Source organism: Papio anubis, chromosome 4 (genome assembly GCF_008728515.1).
Source record: "Papio anubis isolate 15944 chromosome 4, Panubis1.0, whole genome shotgun sequence".
NCBI lineage: Eukaryota > Metazoa > Chordata > Mammalia > Primates > Cercopithecidae > Papio > Papio anubis.
Window position 1 is genome coordinate 107,108,324 of NC_044979.1, and position 23,541 is coordinate 107,131,864.

A 23,541-nucleotide genomic window follows, 5' to 3' on the forward strand; every position below is an offset into this window, starting at 1 on the left:
TATCAAAAAATAAAAAAAAAATTGTTAAATTTAAAAACCATTTTTTCTATCATAACAAATTTTATTCCTGGGTTTCACAGTATAATTTTAAGTTTTCCACTAAGATTTTAATTAAATAACTTCTGTAGTCTGTATCTTCTTCTTTATATATAAAGATGAGATTTGCTTTTGGTGTCGTTAAGTAAATTTTATACAGTTATTTGAACTAAGAGTTATCAGTTGCTACTGCCTGACTTTTTGACACCATACAACTTACACTCTTGAATTTGATATCTGATGTTTTCTCTCATTCAGATGGCATATACTTTTTAAAATAGAGGTAAAAGATTAATGTATTTTCAGAATCAATAAAAATCTGGAAGTATGTTTATGCTGACTTCACACTGCAAGATCTTGAGGTCTGCCTGATGTTTACTTTGCACATAACCCACTTTTCTATTCATGGGCTTGGGTTTTCTCTTTCTTTGCATCTATAATCCCAGCTTCTCAAGAGGCTCAGACAGGAGAATCCCTTGAACCCGGGAGGCGGAGGTTTCAGTGAGCCAAGATCCTGCCACTGCACTCCAGCCTGGGTGACAGAGCGAGACTCTGTTTAAAAAAAAAAAAAGTACAAGAGAAGTCTCCATGGTGCCCCAGTCAGTTGGCTACCATTAGCCAGGCTATGCAAACAAGCACTGGTTGGAGTGAGGGGAATAGAAAAGCTGGTAACTTGTGGGTGGGACTGCAAGCTAGTAGAACCACTTTGAAAAGCAGTAAAGGTGAGAATGATGTTTCCTCTAATCCAAAAGCTTTCTACGTTCTATTCTACAGAAACTTTTAAACAGTCCCATACAAATACATGCATAGTACAGTATTCTTTGTGATGCCAAAATTCAGGAAACAACTGATTATTGGTTAAAAAAAATGGATAAATCAACTGTGTTTTATGTCATGGGCTATCACAAATTCATCTCAAATATATTACATACATAATTCGTATCAAAAAATACTACTCTGAGTGAAAAAATTAAATGCAAAAGTTACCTACAGTAGGATATCAATGCTTTAAATTTTAAAACATAAAACAATTCTTGATATTATTCATAAACACATACATAGGTAGAAAACCTATAAAACATTCATGAGAATGATATACATCAATTTCAGGCTAGTACTTACCTCTGGGGAGAAAGGAATAGAAGGAGAGGCAGAAAAAAATGATAGGGTAAGGTTTTAGCTATGCTTGGAAGTGTTTTTAAAGGTGATGCAAAACAGTAGGCAAAATGTTAACATCTATCAACATCCAGATGGTGGGCTGTACAAGTGTCAGTTATATCATTTTTTGTAGTTTTTTGATATGTTTGAAATACTGTATGATTTAAAAGTTTTAAAATTACTACTTAAATGAATTCTGATTTCAAAAAACAGTATCACTAGCACAAAACTCATCTGTCCGAAAGGATGGCTGGATTTCTTACATCTATGCATTACTTTATAATGAGAGAACAATTAAAGATAAACATACACTTTGAAACAATGTACTGAATATAAATTAGCCTTGCACAATCTTGCTTTTCCTTTCCCTGCCAACAGTTACATTCTTACAACAACCAAAATGCAGTCATTTTAAAAAGCGCCTATTAATCAAGACAGTGGTTTTCAAATAATGGAACCCTTTTGTTCTAGAAGGAGGAAAAAAATTTCAGATAATGCCTCAGAGCCCAAATAGAGAAAGAGATATTGTATCAACATTAATATGTTTTTTGAGCTTAGGTTTGTCAATGTATATTTTATTAAGGTAATAGGCAGGAATAATGAGGCTTTTTTATTAACATAAAAACTCAATCTCTGATTTATAAGTGATCATTATAATAATATAGCAAGTTTCCACATTCAATGTGCTTTTGTGTGTTGTTGTCTTACTTAATGTGGAGGAAATGTGAATACATTCCCCCCGTGTATTTGCCAGTTTTCCATTGCTGTATAACAAATTACCATAAACCTAGGAGTTTAAAACAGCACAAAATATATTTATCTCCACAATTTCTATGGATCAGGAGTCCAGCAGCTTTTAGCCGGGTGTCTGTGAGGGGTGAAATCAAGGTGTCAGTCAGCTGGGTCCTCATTTGAAATTCAGAGCCCTCTTCCACATTCACTCAGGTTGTTGCAGAATTCATTTCCTGTGATTATACAACCAAGATCCCTCTTCCCTCTATTTCCCGCTAGCTGTTGGCCAGGGACCACTCTCAGTTCTGAGAGGTTGGTCTTAGGGCCTTTCTCTGTACCCCTCTCCACAACAAGGCAGTTCGCTATTTCTCAGGGCCAACAGGAAGACATCTCGTTAATGCTTCATCTTCTTTCGTCTTTTAAAAGTCTATCTGATTAGGTTAGGCCCACCAAGATATTCTCCCTTTTGATTACTCCCAAATCACTGGTTTAAAGACCTTAATGACACCTACAAAATCCTTGTTGCCATACACTGTGACACAATCACAGAAGTGATAGCCCCCCTTATTCACAGGCCCAGATCACACTCAAGAGGCAGGGATTAGATGGGTGTGTACCACTAAGGGTGTGGGAATTTTGGGGCCATCTCAGAATTCCACTTACCATACACAAGGCATTATCTGTCAACATACAGTATTAGCTGGAAATTGCTTTTAAGAGCTTACCTTCAAATCTCAGGAATCTTTCCAGATACTTGGATATTTATTTTATCATGTAAATTTGTATAAATAACATCTAATCTCAATTTTTGTTTCTTAGAATAAATACTGGAAATCAGGGGAAAAGTACTCAAAACTTACAGAAAAGAGGAAAATTAGGTTTTCACTTTTATTAGACACCTGACATGCTCCCAAGCCAATAGGCCTGAACTATCTCTGACCTTCCATGAGCCGAGGACACAGGTGCAGCAGCAGAGAACTTGCTGAGATGATTTTTCTTGAGTGGGTGGATTCATGCCTGATTTAAGACAAAAGCAATCTTCCCAGTCAATGACACACTTTATAAGAAGTGTAAATGTATGCACAGGGAGAGGAGGAAATGAAATGCTTTATATTGAGGCCCTCTCAAAATCAACTTAGCGTGGCAGCTTAAGCTATAATAATAATGAAGCTTGCTTTCACTGTGCTCCTATCCATTATCAGCGTTTATGTTGATTGTTTTTTTCATGTTTAAATCATACAAAATAATATGTTTAAAGGTTGTATAAGTCAACTCCTTCTGCAATTCCTGAAGCACCTCTGAAAAGTCGCTGAAATGGAACTTTCTTCACAATAATATAAAAGATCTTATTTCAGTTCCAATTCTGGCATTCAGAAGCTATGTGACCTAAAACTCTCAAATGTCTCAGACTACTGTGAATCCTAAAAGTTTGAATGAAATAACGCATGAAAGTGCCTGGCACCTAGGGGGTCCTTCATAAATGATGGCCACATATACCTAGATGACACAATTTATTTGACTCATCATTCAACTTTTATCAATATTTTATAAGGAAATAGTTAAGGAATTACACATAGACTTATTTTAAAAAGCGACCCCTTTAGCACTGTTTGAAAAAAAAAAGAGACAGAGAGAGAGAGGAAGATAAACAATTTAAAAGTCCAAAAACAAAGAACTGACTTCAAGAATTGAGTTGAATTCTTTTCAGCCATTAGGAAAGTTTGACAAATAAATAGGAAATATGACTCACTGAGGAATGACTATGGGCTAAGCGCCTTGCAAACTGTGTTGCTGGCATTACCTTGTTTAATCCTCATTATATAATAAAGTAGGCAGAGTATATTAACTACTGTGTTATGATGACTGCTATATATTAAGTCTAGAGCTGTGAAACAATGTGTATAGTATTTTCCACACTTGTAAAATATAAATATACTTCTAGACTTAAATATGTTTGAAGCAGATATAGTAGAATGCCACTGGTTTTCTCTAATAGGATTCCGATCTTTTTTTTTTATTTACCTTTTTTTCTTCTAATATGTCTCAATATGCCTAATCTGTATAAACGTTTTTTAAAGACACTTGAGATTTTGTATCTGCTTGCTTCAGAGCAGCAGGCACTGAAAAAAGAATGCTTTATTCTAGTTATATTAAATCAGTAAAGTGGCAGCTCATTTTTTAACATCTAAAAATCTGAACCTAACTACAGTGTTGACAAGTCTAAAGCTGCAAGAGGGGGGATTTGAACATCAAAAAGGTGGAATAAAAGTAGGTGGACAGAGACTAGGAAGTTTTTAAAAAGATGGCTAATAACCCAATAAAGGAGACGGTAGTGAGAAAGAGAGGGAGCAAAATAAGAATGAAGCATGGAGAGAAGGAAAGGAAGGAAAAACAATCACAAGGAAAAGGGCCAGAGGAGAAAGAAAAATAAACATTAAGGAGTAGAGAAAAAATGAGAAATGAGAACAAATATATCGGGAAAAAAACACGACTGGAAGAGGAAGTTATCCTCTCCTATTTATCTCCCAATGAAATGAAAAATCTCAGTTAAGATCACAATGAATCACTTTTAAAGTTTGTGTTTTGTAGTATTTCTCCCCCATAGGAGTTCAAAGCAAATGAATTGTGCTTGATGACCAAGGTTGCCTTAACTTACGCCATTCCCAGAAACAGAAAAGAGCTGCAGTTCATCCACCCACCCACCCCTCTCCAGCCCTTTCTCTCAGTCAATGCACCAAGTATAAGACTGCCTTGGAAAAATAAAGAATCGTTACTGCTTTACAAGTGCAGTTGATGGCAACAAAGCACTTTTATTTTTTGACTTTAATCTTCAGATATGGTAAAGGCAGTGAATCCAATTTCTCCTAAAATTGTGCTCAAAAGAAGGTGTAAATATCAAAGTGCCAAATAAATTTCCTCTAAATTTCTTGGTTTACATGATTATTGTTCCCCCTCCCCACACTTAAAAGAATAGATCTGTACCATTTATCAACAGAGAAAATTGCCGCATTCTTGCTGCTCTGTGTTTGTATGATGCACACTTTCTTCTGTTTTTCTTACTTTATCTTTTAGTTTCTTCCTCTTGGTTTAAAAAGTTAAATAATTGCAAAAGCAAAAGACACAGTTTCATCTTTGGATAACTTCTGGAAAATAGTATACCTATCTGACAACTTTCCCTGAAAAAGAAATGTAAAGACATGACGGATGGTTTAATTAAAAAGCCCCCAGGTTCTTTGCCACTCCTTTCATGGACAGGAGGGGTCTACGTCCCACCTCCACTCCCCCTTTTTTTTTTTAAAGACAGAGTCTAGCTATATTGCCCAGGCTGATGTGCAGTGGCTATTCACAGGTACAATCATAGTTCACCACAGCCTGCAGACACCTCAGTCCCCATAGCTGGGACAACAGGTGTGCGCCATGCACCAGGGCTATGTCTCATCCCCTCTGATCAGGGCAGGCTTGTGACTACTTGGAGCAATAGAGTACAGCAGAAGTGATCCTGTAAACCTCTAAGGCTAGGTCATCATGAGCCATGCAGCTTCTGCTTGGCTCTCTTAAAACACTTGCTCTCTGAAAGTGCCCTCTTGTTGGAACTCCTTTTCAGAACACTGCCACCATGCTGTGGGGAAGCCCAAGCCGCATGGAAAGGACATATGTAGGGCACTCCAGTTTACTATCCCAAATGAGCCCAGTCTTTGAGGCATCCAAGCCCAGAAGCCAGACATGAGTGAAGAAGAGGCTTCCAAATGCTTCTAGTCCCCAGCTATTCATGTCTTCCCAGTTGTGATTCCAGGCATCAAAAAGAGACAAGCCATCATAAGGATGGAAAGATGTCATGTCCAAATCCTGGCCTGGAGAATCAGTGAGTGTAACTAATCATTTCTACTGAGAATGAATTTTTGCTTTGTTACTAAATTTGGATTGTTTTTTAATGCGTCAATAGATAACCAGAACCATGGGGATCAGAAAGAAACAATCAGACAATAAATTATTGTAACTTAATTCTAATCACAGTGCAAAGAATGGGCAACCCAGGACCCTAATGTCACTGAGTGTCATCTCCAGAAAAGAGCTGCAGGCACACTACCTTTCCTGGGTGGAGATAAGTTCACCTTCCTCTTATCTCTCCCCAGACTTTCTGCCTAACTTTCTACCTTTCTTCTATTTCTGCTTTTCTTTTTGGTCTTTTTCATGCCTGACCCCTATGCCTGCCCTTGGGTCACCAGTTCATTTTCATAGTAGGTGTTCATTATTCCATTAAACAAATATTTACAGAGTACTGCGCTAGACACTGGGATAACCAAAGTGAGGAAATCTAGCTTTGTGTCTGACCTCGTAGAGCAAAGAGTGTAATGAAATGTTTTTCCATCTGTGGAGCACAACCATCAGTAGTCATAAAATCATCCTGATGAGTTCTAACAAATATTTTAAAAACAGAAAACAGACTAAAAACAACAACAAAAAGGTATTCCAAGTAGTAAGGTCACCACTTTTTCATGGATATTTTATTTACCCATGACACACAAACACAAAAAAATATATACAATGTGTATTTCCAAACTTTGAGAAACATAATCTGACTGCTGTTAAAAAATAAATCACATTTTAGAAGTATAAAAAATATGAACAGGAGTGTGCTTAGATTTGCGATTAAGTTTCTGGCCTGGAAACAAATTATAAGAATCACAGAGCCATTCTTGGAGCTACCGTTCTCTACTAATAATGGTTTTTGCTTTTCACTATAGTAAGTTTTGTTTGGAAAAAGTGTTCTGGTGTTTTTAGGATCATTTTGGTAAAGAAGTGTCTGTTTGGAGGAAACCCATGTGTCACTCATTCTCCAGCTGAGCATTACACAGTTAAATGTTTCAGTACTTGAGTCAATCTATTCATTAGTTTAATAGCTGAACTGGAGAACATGGAATTATCATGACCTCTGGCATTTGTCTTTGCCTGCAATTCTAGAGGCAGTCACATCTTACCAAGCATAAGCTAGGGAGCCTAAGCTACAAAGTTAGCTCCCTGTGTAATCATCTTGTTATAGCCTCTATCCAACAGTCAGTGGTAAACATTAAATAACATGTCATAAAACCCACCGACATCTGAGTAATGCTGGTGGCGGTCGCTGCCCTGCTCTTCCAAGCTCCCTCTCATTTAGGTGACTCAACTTAGGCTGGTTTCTTTTTTCTTCATCCTGAAATAAGTATATATGCTTCCAAGTCCTCTCTAGAGGAAACATACCAAATGATTAAAATGATAGCTCCCAGCCAGTTCCCAAACTCTAATTAGAAAAGTCTAAAACCACCCAAAAATGTTTTTAGAGACAACTTCAGAAAGTCTACTGCCAATTTAGTTTGAGTCACTATAAGCAAAGACACTAGGGCAAAAGAGGGGTGATGTTGATGGAAAGAGGAATGGCTGGCTGAAGCCCAATGCCAGCGCTGGATAGCTCCTAGGGGAAGTCAGGACAATCTGAGGAGGGTGTGGGTGGGTGTGTGTGTGTGTGTGTGGGGTGTGCAACATGTACTCTAATTTTCACAGGCTTTACTTGAAGGGACAGAAAGGGTGAGGCCAGGGCTCGGTGGCTCACACCTGTAACCTATGGACTTTGGGAGGCCAAGGAGGGTGGAGGCCCACCCGAGCCGGGAGTTCAAGACCAGCCTGACCAACCTGGTGAAACACTGTCTCTACTAAAAATAAAAACATTAGCTGGGCGTGGTGGCATGCACCTGTAATCCCAGCTACTCAGGAGGCTAAGGCAGGAGAATCACTCGAACCCAGGAGGCGGAGGTTGCAGTGAGCCGAGATCGAGCCACTGTACCCAGCCTACACAGAGCCGCAGATTCCATCTCAAAAAAAAAAAAAAAGCAAACTAGAAGATGGCATATTTCAGTGTTTTTCCTGTTTGCCAAAATTGTTGCTCCAACTTTTGTTTTAAGCAGCTTGTTTTCACATATGTATAGAGAATTCTGACTGCAAACAGTTGCATTCAATTGTTCCTTGGTTATTGAAAAATGTGTCGCTTACAGCGGAGGTGTGGATCAGCAAAACTTTTCCTTTATTTAATGAAAAAGTGTGGGGGTAGGGAGAGAGTATCAGCAAGGTTTGTAAGTCAATGCCCATGTTTTCCTTCACAGAAACTCTACAGTTTTGTATGTATGTAAGCCAACAATTCTATCTTCTGTGACACTGCTCCCACAGAGTTAACTGCCTGAACTGAAGAACTGAAGATGGGTGAGCCACCTGAATATTAATGGATGCTAGCCTGGGGTGAAATCAAGTAAAATTCATTTCTCAAAATAGAACAATAACGTAATTTTGAGTACATTATCTCTCACAAACACCATTTGGTCCTTAGAGGATGTTATTTGCTATAATGAGAACAAAACTGATAATACTTTGAAATTGTATTACTGTTTGGTGATCTGCATAGTGATAGTTTATTTGTATATTATAAGGTACCAGAGAGTCTCTGTTCCTTATTTCCCTCCCTCTCACTATTGCTGTAAACTGGAGATAAATTCCGAGAGCTGACCAAGTTCTCTGAAATAGATCATTCATTCTAAATTGGGGATTCTAAATAAATAGCTCATATATTCTAAATCCATGGGTTTTTCAAATTGGTTGTTTTCTGGAGCGGGGGAATACAAGTCAATTTATCTATAGGTTCTCTACCTTGTCATTCCTGGTAGACAGGGAACAAGAGATTTTTGTAAATTTATGTCCTGCTGAATATCATTTTGTGAAATCTCATGAATCTTTTAAGAATTTGTGGTCAATATCCAGCACGGTACAGATTGTGTGTGTGTGTGTGTGTCTGAATGTACGTATTTCTTTGAAAAAGGTAATTAATCATTTGTTGCAGACTGAAAGTCAAACTAAACTTTCAACACCATTTTAAGACTCTAAGAGGAACATTAAGATTCATTTATTCACCTACAATTTCTCCACTGTGAATAATCTTAACGTGTATGTGCATCTTCTGGTAATTGAATTAACCAACATCATACATAATTTATTAAGCACTAATTGTACTTTTATCTACAAAGAAAACTATGTAACATAAAACCCACAACCTTCCAACACCTACATATTATATTCACAGAACCATGTGAGACACACAGCTGGAACATACAGTTTTTTATGTAAAGTACTTGGAATCTTGCTGAGAGGAAAACATAAATCAGCACGGAAATAGTTAAACAGCTCAAGGCAACGATAAAGCAATGTAGGTCCTGATCAGCTAGTACAGACACCTGAGAGAAAAAGAACTAGTAGACAACAATACCTACAGCAGCAGAGAGGAAGGGTAGAGATTTATAAGAGGACTGAATTAAGAGACGAATCTCCAAAAGTGGGGCTACAGTTACGTTAGGCAAGAAGCCAGGGTTTCTTCCAGCTCAAACAATTTAGGATTGGTAGGAAGAGGATGAACTGTTGTCCTGAAATGGCAGTCATTTAAATGACATTGCTCCTAGGTGTGTGTGTGTTTCTAAGATTCAGCTCTCGAAGCAAGCAGTATGTCATTTCATCTCTTTACCCTCAGCAGCTAATCTAGTACCTGAAATAATGGGAGAGAGATAAAGAGAACTGAATTCCAGGTTAGTAAAGCTACACAAAGGAGATAAATCAAGATATATTTAGAGAACACTACAGCAGTTTGGCTAAAATTGAGTGAATAAGAGAAAGAATAAAATTGAAAATGTTGACTTGTGATGCACCCTTTAACTCTGGCTTAAGAAAGGAGGTTGGACTTCATTCTCTGTTGGCAACAGTGGAAACCAATCAGAATGACACCCCCAGCTCAGGGAGTGCATGGGGAGTCCGTGCCTAGAAGCCAATATGCATTCAAAATACGGTTTTTCATCCCATGCAGGAATAGCGGAAAGATCCAGAGGCTGCTCACACTTCCACTGGAAAGTGAGCTTAGCACTAGGACCAGCTGTATTTGTTAAAGATGCCTGAACCTTAGCCTTGAGCTACAGAATCCGAATCTCTAAATTTGGAGCCAAAATCTACATTTAAGGCTGAGAGTTACTGCTTTGGAAGATGAAAATACTGGAGGTGGAAATATCACAGCTTTGCTATCGAAAAAATAAAGCACTGCAGAAGTCTATGAATATACTAAAAACCATTGTATCATACACTTTATATGGGCAAATTCCAGGGTGTATAAATCTTACCTCAATTATGATGTAAAAAAATAGTAGAGGAGTTCATATCCTAGTCAAAATATTTTTTAAGGTACACAGAATCATATGGTCAAATTATAAACCTAAGTGACACGAAAATCATATTCTTAATAATCTTTTCAAGTAGGACCCCTTTTAATCACCCCAATGACTAGAATTGTTATCAGCCCAATCTTCCTCTAGATTGAAAACTCTGTGGAGACAAGGACTGTACCTTAATTATCTCTCTCATCCTAGCACATTAACTGTCAAATCTGGGCAAATTCATTTCTCCTTCTTATAGTTCTACGCTGGGAGTGTCTGAATCCTAAATTAGGTGTCCAAAGGAGAAGTTAAAATTTGATATAAATTAGTCGGGTGACATGTTTTGGCTGTGTCTCCACCCAAATCTCATCTTGAACTGTAGTACCCATAATCCCCACATGCCAATGGGAGGTAACTGAATCATGGGGGTGATTACCTCCATTCTGTTCTCACAGATCTGATGGCTTTATAAGGGGCTTTCCCCACTTCACTCTGCACTTCTCCTTGCTGCCGCCATGTGAAGAAGGACATGTTAGCTTCCCCTTCCACCGTGATTGTCAATTTCCTGAGGCCTACCCAGCCCTGTGGAATTGTGAGTCAATTAAACCTCTTTCCTTTATAAATTACCCTGTCTCAGGTATGTCCTTATAGCAGCATGAGAAAGGACATGAACAAATACAACAGGTAACTGAATATTAACATTTTATTAGGCTGTGTAAATAGACAAATTTATCAAGAATATATCACTTTGGAAATAAATAAAATGAGCAGTTTTATTCAACTGCAGTGTATCATTACTACCCTCAGCCAAGCTGTCAAGGAGATAATAGATAGTAAACTCTTTAAAGGCAGACATTTAAGACTATCGTCTTGCTCTATGTTTTCCTTGGAATCAAAGTGCTACCCAACATTTGCTGTCAATCTCTATGCGTATTTTAAAACACCCATGCAGCCAGGCATGGTGGCTCACACCTGTAATCCCAGCACTTTGGGAGGCCAAGGCGGGTGGATTACCTGAGGTCAGGAGTTCAAGACCAGCCTGGCCAACATGGTGAAACCCTGTCTCTACTGAAAATACAAAAATTAGCCGGGCATGGTGGCACATGCCTGTAATCCCAGCTACTCGGGAAGATGAGGCAGGATAATTGCTTGAGCCTGGGAGATGGAGGTTACAGTGAGCCAAGATTGCACCACTGCACTCCAGCCTGCCAGACAGAGCAAAACTCTCTCAAATAAATAAATAAATAAATAAATAAATAATAAAAAAAAACACCTATGCGTTCTTTTCCTCTCCAAGTCAACAGTTTTCTCATTGTTTCTGCCATAGGTTGATGATTCTTCCAACAGAGTGTACTCAGTGTAATCACAAGGGAGTCTGCAATTCAATCATTTGTCATCAAGTCCAGCTGAAAACCATCTCAAGGCTTCCCAATGATCTTAGGATGAAGTTCAAGATCTTTAAGATGACCTTAAAAAGTCTTGAGAATCAGGGCATATGCAAAACTTTCGAGACACATCTGGATGGTCCTATGCTGGCTTTATCACTATTTCTCTGCACACCATAAATCTGGCCCACTTTAAGAGGTTCCCATTTATCCTCCCTCCTTTCTTCCTAGATCTCTGTCTAAATGTCACTTCCTCAAGGCTTAATTAGGCCCAGACACTCACATTTCTCCTTTGTGGCACTCACTGTCACTGTAACTGGTTAATTTCAGGTAAAGATTTATTCTGTCTGTGAGAATCTGGAAGGTTAGAGATAACCCCAGGGTTTAGCACGGTACCTGGCACACAGTGGGGAGTCACTTCTAGTTTTCTCTATTGGGTGTGTTCACATGTGGCTTTTTTCCTTCCACCATGGCCATTTCTCTCTGGCTGCCCAAATGATGAGTGAGAGTACAGATAAGCAGCCTGTCTAGGAGAGTCCAGTGTTGCCAAAGGCTGGGGACAAGAATACAAGCAGCCTTTGGGCATCCACACAGCATCCATAGCAGAAATCAGTTTGGTCATCAGGCAAAAAGGAAAGAATTGGGTAGCAACACACGGGTTTAACAGAGGAGACAGTAGGCAGCAGGGTCTCAGAACAGGAAGAAGACACAGCACAGGAGAATTGCTTGGAGTCAGGAAACCCTGAGGAGATAAAGGGACAGACCAAAGGGAAAAAGCAGTGTAATAGTCCGTTCTCACGCTGCTATTGAAGACATACCTGAGACTGGGTAATTTATAAAGGAAAAGAGGTTTAATGGACTCACAGTTCCATGTGGCTGGGGAGGCCTCACAATCATGGTGGAAGGCGAAAGGCACATTTTACATGGCAGCAGGCAAGAGAAAGAGTGAAAAAAATCAAGAGAAAGGGGTTTCCCCTTTTAGAGCCATCAGCTCTTGAGAGACTTATTCACTATCACAAGAACAGTATGGAGGAAATCTCCCCCATGATTCAATTATCTCCCACCAGGTCCTACCCACAATACGTGGGATTATGAGAGCTGCAATTCAAGATGAGATTTGGGTGGGGACACAGCCAAACCATATCAGGCAGAAACATTTTTCTCTACCCATTACTGCCTATGGACTGGCCCAAGAGGAGCTAGCCCAGGGCTGCTGGTGTGTCTTGCTGAGGCAGCCACAGTGACTTCTGTTGATGAAACAGAATCCTTCACCAAAGGCAGCAAGAAAGGGAATGTTGCATAGGGTATTTGGCTGGTTTAGGAAATTTACAGCTTTCCTGGGCATGAGTTTGCTCAAATTAAAATGCCTGCCCTAGAGAAAGTTCTTTGATTGAGAGTAACAAAGACAAGCATAAAGTGATTTAAGCAAAGGGGCGGGAACCGAAAAGCCACAGCAGGTCTCTCACAAGGATGCAAAGACAGGAAGCACAGAAACCAGAGCTGGAAATCAGGACTGCAGGCTTCTCCCTGTCCATCTCCTTTGATTTCCTCCCAGGCCTTCATCCTTGCTTACCTCTAAGTCTCAATCCTTTCTGGAGACTGGGATTACTCTGCTTACTTACAGTTGGATCTACCGAAGCATGATAGTTGAACTGAATTCTGCAAAATAGTAGAGTCATCTCCTGACCAGAATGAAATGCACAAATACAAAGGAATGCACAATTCTGGCTGCCAGGGATTCTGGGAGGCTCGGGAGCTGTCTGAGAACCCAGGGCACTTAGGAAGTGGGAAAGACAAAAAAGGGGGTGTCCCCCAAACAACCCTACTTCCTCACCAAAGGTGCCTGGGGCCAGCTTTGCAGAGAGGGCCTGAATGAGGCTTAGCTTATTTCTGTGATTACAAGATAAGGAATTTATCTAAATAAGACATTAAGTGATACATCACTATACTTCATACATGCTAGAGTAGGTCTCAATAGGGAGGAAGTAAGTATCATCCTGCAATCAAAATAAAACCTCAATTATCCACAAGCACACAATCCAACCTCCTCATGGCTTCCTCCACTGTGCCCTATGCTTTCTGGGGACTCACCTCCATACATGCTTACGATTAGGGATGACAAGGCAATTTTCCTGTTTGTCTATAAAGAATGGTATTCATGCAATCGCACTGCCTTAGGCAGTCATATGATCCATACCAAAGGCAAATATAAATGCACTTTGTGAAGCTCTAGTAAGTGGAAGACTACCTGTTACAACTTCCTCCAAGTTACCCTCAGAGGGAATAAGGAAGCCACAGACTGAAGCTGGTAACCAACGTTCATAGTCTGTAACTTCCTGTATTTATTGTTTTGGGGACAGTCACCATTAGGATCACTGGCTTGATGACAGTGATGCCCAAAGAAAGGGCATCATAAACAAATTGGGGCTGAGGCAATGGTACAGAGGGTTTCTCAGAGACGACATAGAGAGCTCTGGGATCAGACCCACCGGGGTCCAAGCCTCAGCTTGGCCACTTCTGATCTGTACAACCTACACAAGTTGTTGAGTAATCTCTCTCAGTCTCACTTTTCTCGTAAAATGAAGATACCAATACCTGCATCATTGCACTGTGATGACAGTCATAAACAAACAATGCTTAGTGCTGTCTCAATAGAATTCTTATTCAAAAGACAAATTCCACTTAAACATACCCTTCACTTAACATTTTTTATTCTCTCTCTCTCTCCTGGTCATCACCATGAAATAGTTAAGTTTCTGGAGCAGAATTTTAACTTGTGAATCACTGAATCTTAACTTTCTCTGAGGCATTTCCAAGTGATGCTTCTGCTGAATGCTACTTAACATGACATTTTCCCCCACTGCACCAAAAAAACCTCAGTTAATGGCCTAATAAGTAAGGGAAGACTATTTCAAAAAATGGGCTTGGAGAACATGAGAAAAGCAGGGAAAGTGCCTTCTGGAGGATCTTAGAAGATAATCACAAGCATCCATCAACCTCTATTTCTATTGGATTGATTGGCCAGCTAGAGAACTTTTTTTTCTGAAACTTCAGGTGATTTTCATCTTCAGCGAAAAGACAGAGACCATCTCATATATAAGGGAAAATCAGTAACTAACAGCATGCACAAGTTTCAATAATGAGTCACCGGTTACCATAGTGATGCAAATATTACCTAACAACTCACTGGGCTGTAAGTAACCAAGATGATGCTACGTATATTATTTTTAAAATGGGAAAAAATGTCTGTATTTTTAGGAATACTTGCAAGGAAGTAGATGGACCTAAGCAGCAGACTGAAGGCAGCCCAGGATCAACCCTGTGGAGCCAGGAGTCACCATCATCTCCTGCTCTGTCCGTGCGGAGCTCCGTGACACATGCAAACCCACAGCTGTGGCCAGTGACAGCTGCATGAGGAAGAGCGATGACATTGTATTTACAAACAAAGAACTATGATCGGGAAGATGAGTCTTCTCAATCCCTAAACTCTTCATAAAAGAATAATCTCTGCTACAGCCCACTGAAGATGAAAAACTCCACATGACAGACTTGGTGGCCAGTCCTTTATAAACTCAGTTTCAAGAATGTCCTCAGGCAAAACAAGATTCCCAGAAAATAACTAAGATGCACCATAAAATAATAATTTCCCCCTTTCTCTACAGTTTGAATGTTCTGCATATACATGAATTTTAATTAGGAAAAAAGTATAGCCATCATATGATGTTAATAATTTTCAAATTATGCAAAGAAATGGCAGCACACAAACACATTCCTACATAGTTTTGTTGTTGTTGTTGTTGTTGTTGTTGTTTTTGTTTTCAAGATGGAGTCTTGCTCTGTCACCTAGGCTGTAGTGCAGTGGTGCAATCTTGGCTCACCGCAACCTCCACCTCCCAGGTTCAAGTGATTCTCCTGCCTCAGCCTCCTGAGTGGGACTACAGGCATGTGCCACCACACCCAGTTTTTTTTGTGTGTGTGTGATGGAGTCTCGCTCTGTCACTGAGGATGGAGTGCAGTGGCACGATCTCAGCTGACTGCAACCTCTGCCTCCTGGGTTCAAGCAATTCTCCTGCCTCAGCCTCCTGATTAGCTGAGACAACAGGCACGTGCCATCACACCCAGGTAATTTTTTTGTGTTTTTAGTAGAGACAGGGTTTCACAGTGTTAGCCAGGATGGTCTCTATCTCTTGACCTCATGATCTACTCACCTTGGCCTCCCGAAGTGCTGGGATTACAGGTGTGAGCCACCAAACTCGTCAACTTTTATATTTTTAGTAGAGATACGGTTTTGCCATGTTGGTCAGGCTGGTCTCGAACTCCTGACCTCAGGCGACCCACCCGCATTGGCCTCCCAAAGTGCTGGGATTACAGGTGTGAACCACGCGCCCAGCCTACATTCCTAAATTGAACTTTGTGCTCAACTTCTGGACAGAAGGCGTAATGTCCTGTACACATGGGTTCCAGTTCTCTAGAAAATAGGCCCCAGGGCTGTTTCTCCCAGTGGTTCCAGGTATCCAGCATCAGACCGCCCAGAAGGTGCTTTAAAAATGAAAACTCCCAGGCCATATCCAAGTCCCACTCACTCTGAGTCTCTGGGGTTGGGATCTAAAGCCCCACTTTTTTTTTTAAGGTTCTCTGTGCCATGCTTATGTTCCCTCTGAAGTCTAAGAACCCCATCTTTAGTGATCTTCACTACACTGAGGTCTCCAGACAATGGTGACAGAAGACAGGATGTCACTGGGGGCCATCTGCCAGCACAGATTACTCAGAGCCAGAACTATTCATGACTCAACAGCTTTTTTACCACAACCGAGGGTAAATCACCGGTGTAATCTGCATGTATTATGTATGTGGGTAGGAGAAACAAGTATTTCACAAGCAACACACGAGATATACTCTGACCTAATCTACTCTACTACATTCCAGTGTTTAATGCTCTGGCAACTAACTGAATTGATTTCACTACCCAGTAACTGCTATGAATGAAACCATGGTGATACCTTTAACTGCTGTCATTTAACTTGGATTTCTACATAACTTCTTTAATCTCACAAAGAATAGCATGCAAATTATATACATGCACTATAAAATAAAGGAAAAATATTAAGAAACTGAAGCAAAGGGAAAATAAAGATAGGAAACTAAATGTTTATACAGAAGAAGTCAAAGGAATCAAAGATAAACTTAATAAATACAAGGCATGGCAGGAAACTGAGTTCACTTGTTAACTCCCAGCTTTTTTTTTTGTTTTTCTCTCAAGATGGAGTCTCGCTCTGTCGCTCAGGCTGGAGTGCAGTGGCACGATCTCAGCTCACTGCAACCTCCGCCTCCCAGGTCCAAGCAATCCTCCCACCTCAGCTTCCCGAATAGCTGGGATTACAGGCACCCACCACCATACCCAGCTCATTTTTGTATTTTTAGTAGAGACGGGGTTTCACCATGTTGGCCAGGCTGATCTGGAACTCCTGACCTCAAGGGATCTACCCTCCTTGGCCTCCCACAGTTCTGGGATTACAGACGTGAGCCACCGTACCTGGCCCCTTTCTTAGCTTTCTAGCAATCAACATGAAGAAGAAAACAGCATCAGTTACAAAATTCCCAGTGTCCATCTGGGAAGAACAACACAATTTCTGAGACGCATTCAGGCCTTTGCGGCCTCTCTGCTGCTGAACTGAATCCCTCCCTCCGTCTTTGGGGTAGAGCAAGGGACTCATCAGTGGAAGTAGGACCCTTGTTACTGCCTCCACCTTCTACCACCACCTGATTCATGGGTAAAATTACAGTCACTCTAGGGACTACTAACTGGGACAAACAAAGCCTGCAATATACTGAAGCCTGAGGCCACCCGATTCTCCCTCCTTCAAGAGCACTTTGTACTCACTTCTGTTTCAGCACTGGCCACCTTGTTATAATGACAGCTGTTCACAGGGGTGTTCCTTCCCTCCCTGCTGACCCCACAAGATCAGTTTCATGAAGACAAAACTGTTTCATATGCATTTCAGTGAGCTCGGCCTAAAGTGTTGAATGCAAAACTATTGTGGAAATTCCAAAAGACAAAAATCAAAGAAGCACAAAAATCTAAACTTGCTTCTTGTAGAATCAAGTATGAAGCATTAGTCTAACCATTTGTCCTCAATGATTCAGTTTCGTACCTGTTACCCAAAGCCAGTATTTTTATAGCCCAGGTTAGTCTTAAGGAAGAAATCTGTGAACAGATGTAATGTGCGTGGCTCAGTTCCTGGCACACAGTATGCACTCAGTAAATTCCAGTGTGCCCTTCCTCTATCGGGGATCTTGTACATATTAATTTTACTTGCTCCCAGGGCCATTGCTGTCTTCACAAATCCATCCTTCTCCTTTACTCTTGCTAAAAAGAGTTCAAATCACCGAAGAAGAGAGCTGGGTTCCCAAGATTCATAGAACACTCTTAGTGCCTACATACATAATGCCACATTTGAAAAGGTTTCTTATCATTATTTCATGTACGTTAAGCAAGGGTTAGAGGGTATTTTGGAAAAACAAAATCTGAGAAAGAAAAACCCAACTAAGTCATTAAGTATCAAATAAATCCTTTAACCAAGCAGTAAGAAAGAGATAATATATTCACTCTTCGAAGGCAACTGCAGTTGCTGAACAAGACACGAAACATATTTGGTCTTTACTCTTGAGCTGCTAAATATCATCTTGTGGATGCTAAAGTAGCAGTTATTTGCTTTACAGACCCTATTTTCATGGATAGTAGAGACGTAAAATTTAGACCAGCATGTCTAGTCCTGAACAGAGGAAACATCATCATGATTTACTTTCCTTCAACATGTGTCCCATATTAAATAATGTGGTTGACCTACCTTTTCTGTGATATAGAAGTTTGAACTATCGGCATGCTGCAGTGCATAATATTCATGGTTGGGAAGAGACCACCTTAAAAATACAAGCATATACTGATTAGAAAAATGAAAGTGGCCATTTTCATTTGTGTAATTTTTTAGTGTTGGATGAACTAAGCACCCTGTGATTGGAACTGGACCAATCCCAACATATACCACAATGCAGTTCCTAAAGCAAAATGACTTTAGCCTACCTTCCATACCCTGAGACCAAACATTTCATGTGTGGACTGCCTAGACCTTATGCTAGGCCTGCTGCTCACCTTTAAGCATTTCATCTTCAAGGCTTGCTGTGGCAGATTTAAATACAAATCTTTACAATTCTACTGATTTTAAGGGATTGAAGCAAAGAAAGAAAATAAATGCAATTTAAGTTTTGGATATTCGGCACATTTTAATTGTCTCTGTATTCTACAATCCCCTATCAGTATAGTTGTTACAGACTGAAACACTCCAATTAAGTACTCTAGGCCTTACACAAATTTCAGTTAACACAACTATTTTCACAGTTCTGGTTTAAAAGAAAAAAAAAAAACTCATGCAGCTACCATATATACATTTCCTTTGTATTGTTTAGAGCAGCCACAAAAAAGTAGGAAAGTCATATCATTGTGAGATCCCATGGGGCAGTACAATTACCCACTGCCTTGTCTGTTCAGTTCTTTCATCCTCTATGAGGACCTGAGTGGTCCTCTCAGTTTATACCAGATCAAGTGTGTACTGCGCCCTCAAAAACCCTTAGAGTACTCCCTGCTGGGTAGGACAAAAGGAACACAACTTCCTAAAATAAATAAAGCCAACCCCACTGTGCACATAACAGTCATTTCACACTTTCTGCTCTATGAGGACTAATGGTAAATTCTGGTGGAAAAGGGTGTGATACTCCTACAGAGTAATTCTTAGTGACTTTGAGCAAGTCAGTGGGTGACTTATGAATAATATTTTACTATCCTACTGGAAATATATTATTTGCTTGTCAATTTATCAACTGGAATGCCTTAGATAAATCCTGAGTAACACTTACCCATCACAGACTTCCTTTATTATTGCAGACAGTGGTTTTTTCTGCAAAATAACAAAAAAGGAAATACTTTGTTAGTTTCATTTCATCATTTTAAATTTAAAAAAAGAAGAAGCTTCATAAAAGGATACCTAAGCAAAGAGAATTTACATTCGCTATTCTTAGTTGTCAATAAGCCTCTTATTTTTCTCAAGGTAACAATCTACCAGCTGTTACCACCAAATATATTGATTTATTACCGCTGTGGTCCTTTTTTCTATACTTAGCATTATTAGTTGAACAAAACATGCATCATATTTAATCTAGCCACACTGAAATTAGGGTGAAAATATAGCTTTGTTCAAAGATCTCACAGACAACGGAAGCCCATGAGGCCAAGTCAAAACCAGAATCCCTCAGGAATAGTACATGAATCAGGCAAGCTGCAGTTTGGCTTTATGCAAAAATCGTGGATTGATGATATTTTTATAAGAACATGTGGCAAATGGACTATGAAGTGTTACGAAATGGTTCTTACAAAGTACATAGAATTCTTCCCCTGATGATGGCCCCGATAAATGCCAATCCATGCAGCAGCTTGAGCCAGATACACTCCAGTAATGCGACCATGACACCATGTGCCCTGGTGTCAACTGGCGGGTGACTACAGCTGTGCTCTTGCGCCTAACAGCCACACTTGTGCTCTGCCTGCCTCAAGATAGAAGGAATGCAGCAGAGAGACACACCAGCTCTCCTAGAGATGTGGAAACTCTTCCTGTTTTGGATGCAAACAAGACCCTGTCTCTAGGATGGCGAGTATCATGTCAACCCAAAGAACAATCACAGACAAGAAATGAATGGGGAAGAGAGGAAGAGAAGATGAGAAATCAGAGAAGTACAATACATGGTCTGGGTTTTCAGATACAACCATAAAAAATCTGTCTACATATAAGCAAGTTTTACTCCTGTCTATATGAAGGGAAATGTGGTATCTGCAAAGAGATTCTGAATCCAAGAGATCAGTTCAAATCCAGGCTCTATCACCCTGTTTGCTGTTTAAGTAACCTGCAATTTTCTTCATTTGCTGAACCCCAGTTAGTTTATCTGTAAAATGGAAATAGATTCTACCAACCCCTCAAGCTATTACAAAAATTAAATTATATTAATTATATTTTTAAATTAATACAAAGGGCAAAAGACTTCAAAAAAGGATTAGGACTCCTGAAAGGGCTCCATTTCCTCCTTGCATCCTCACCCTTGGACGTGATACTATGCCTGCCCTATTGGTGAATTCTGAACACCAATTGCATAGTCCTCTCCAAGGGCCTCCCTAACCCCTGCTAAAGGCCCAGTTCAGTGTGCAGTGTCCCTCCAATGAACTCTCTCCCACTGGAGCTCCATCCTCTATGAGCACATTCACTACCACGTGCGCAAAAGAATGTGTCTTTGCCTACAACTATAAACACAGTTGGAGGTGTTCGTTGCAGCACTACTCACAATAGCCAAGATTTGAAAGCAATCTAAGAGTCTATCAACAGATGAATGGATAAAGAAAATGTGGTACATTTACACAGTGAAGTATTCAGCCATAAAAAGAATGCGATCCTGTCATTTGCAATAACATGGATGGAACTGGAAGCCATTATATTAAGTGAAATAAGCCAGGCACAGAAAGACAAACATCACATGTTTCCATTTATTTGTGGGATCTAAAAATCAAAACAATTGAACTCATGGAGAGAGAGAGTAGAAGAATGGTTACCAGAAGCTGGGGAGGGTAGTGGTAGGGTTTGTGGGAGAGGTGGGGATGGTTAATGAGTTCCAAAAAAAATAAAGAATGACAAGACCTAGTATTTGATAGCACAACAGGGTGACTATAGCCAATAATTTAATTGTACATTTTAAAATAAAAGAGTATAACTGGATTGTTTGTAACACAAAGGATAAATGCTTGATGGGATAGATACCCCATTTTCCACAATATAATTATTATATATTGCATGCCTGTGTCAAAACATTTCATGTACCCCACAAATACATATACCTACTATGTATCCACAAAAGTTAAAAAATGAATAAACACAGTTGGAGAGAAAGGGAAACCTAGAATTACTGAGGAGTAGAAAGACGGTGGGGGTATTCCTTATATCCTACATCTGTCCTCTAGAATAAGATGACAATGGCAATTGGGTTCTACTGTAGTTACATGTTACGCAAGTCCTAGGCCTTTGCAAGAAGCTGTCCACTGTTGATGGCTCTTGCTGTGAGCTGAGGAACAAATGTGTTCTCTCAACCAAATGACTAAGGAACTTCAGAAACAAAACTTTTTTCCATTAGACAAGAATTTTGCCCTTCCAGCTGCCAGAGATCCCTCTACGCTATCAATTTGTGATGACTTATCAGAGAATCTCCCCAAATCTCACTTCAGGCACTCTCAAAACTGAAACACAAATAACAGAGCCAGGTTTTAGTCTTACATAACACTGAAACAAAAAGTCAGGTCAAGAAGGTATTGTTGAGGTAGCGGAAGGCATCAAAAGCAACTGTTCCCGGATTTAGACTTAGAGACTGAAGTCTCTTAGAGGAATTACTTGGATTTCAATTCAGGTCTGATTCATAGAGAATCGAGTTTTAAAAGACAGAGGTCTCTAAGGTACTATTATACCTAGAACATAATGAAGTTGGATATATGAAAGGAATAAAGACCACAGATGCACAAAGCTTAGAGACTTAATAGAGAAAGATGAAAGAAAAACTGTAAACCACAGAGGAAAAGGAATTATAGTTGAGTGAACACCCATAGGGTAGCCTAGCCAATTAAAATGAGTGTTACATAATGGTGGGCCCCTCCATTCTTCCATCTACCTCAATCAAACGTTAGCCCTCACCACCCAAAAATTAATTCCAATAACCTTTTCACCGTTCTTGCCTTCCTTTTCCTGTCTGCCTTATTTGACACTGTTACTACTTTCTTCTTTTTGAAACCCCCTTTCCAGAGCTATGATATAGCACCATATTTTCTTCATTCTCCTACACATACAACTAATCCTTCAATGAAGTCCAAGAAATCCTTCATAGTTGCTCTTTTACCTGTGGCTCTCTAACTCCAGATTTTTTTTCTCATCTTTTCCCCTTTTATTTAGTCAGTCAGTTCCTCATGGATCTCATTCTATTCAACTGTCCTAAGTCTACAGTTGTAGCCCCAAACACTTTCTTGCAAATCTTTGACAGTCTCTTAGACGGAACATTTTAACTGTCCTGCAGGGATCTTATTAAAAGTGGAAACAAAAATCACCACTTTCACATTCCCTACCCCTCAATCTACCCAATGGTAGCACACGCCCCTCAGATCCCACACCCGATGCTGCCATGACTTCTCTGCCCTCATTATGGCACCACTACTGCCCAGGAGTCTCGTTAACCTTTATGTCTTCACTCTTCAGATATAAGGTGCTAACAGGTTATGTACATGTTTCCTCTGTGATGTCCACAGCATTGCTTCTCACGGCCTAACTCTTCTTCTGAACTCCTGACTCTCCTCATTCCAACTCCTGCCATCAAATAGATCTTTGAGTGTACGCCCCAATCTCATCACCCTTAATTCTGCTGCTTCTGACCCAGCACCTTTCCTGAGTACCAGCCCATCATTAATAACTATTTGCCATGAATTTCCAATCAACTGCTTCCCTAGAAAATCAACCCCAAATCGTATCTTCCATCAGTTCCTACACTCAACTTGCCTACTTTCAGCAGTTCTTTGAGGCACATTTCTAGCCAACTTGTCCTTGTCTTCTCTTTCTTCCTTAATACATTCTGTGACATACACATTTGCAAGACACTAAGTCTCATCATTACTTCCACAACCTCTCTCCCTTTAATCTTTCCAGACCTTTCCTACCACCTTTGTTCTAAAGATCCCATCACCAGGTCCCTGCAGATAAGTCTCTACATCTCCAATTTCTTTTTCTCCAATCCCCATGTCAACTATAAATACACAAAATTAGACTTGCCCTACAAACTTTGCTTATATCACTCGTTTGCTCCAATAAAAGTGTCAGTCCCAGCTAGAAGCGGTGGCTCACGCCTGTAATCCCAGCACTTTGGGAGGCAGAGGTGGGCAGATCATGAGG

General features: G+C 40.0%; 1 protein-coding gene and 1 long non-coding RNA gene across 12 annotated transcripts in view; both read right to left on the bottom strand.

Annotated features, from left to right (window-relative positions):
• Positions 1-23,541, bottom strand: part of ELMO1 (engulfment and cell motility 1) — a 620,389-nt gene that overhangs the window by 468,258 nt on the left and 128,590 nt on the right. For all 11 annotated transcript variants that reach the window (XM_021935213.2, XM_003896098.5, XM_009203095.4 and 8 more), the window contains exons 3-4: positions 19,436-19,476; positions 18,373-18,445 (exon numbers count right to left, since the gene is read on the bottom strand). In XM_021935213.2, coding sequence (XP_021790905.1) covers positions 18,373-18,445; positions 19,436-19,476 — 114 coding nt within the window. The remainder of the gene's footprint in view (positions 1-18,372; positions 18,446-19,435; positions 19,477-23,541) is intronic.
• Positions 2,803-7,434, bottom strand: LOC108585012. The gene is made up of 2 exons (XR_002520714.2): positions 4,909-7,434; positions 2,803-2,943 (listed from the first exon to the last, which is right to left on the bottom strand). It is a non-coding gene; the product is annotated as an uncharacterized LOC108585012 (long non-coding RNA).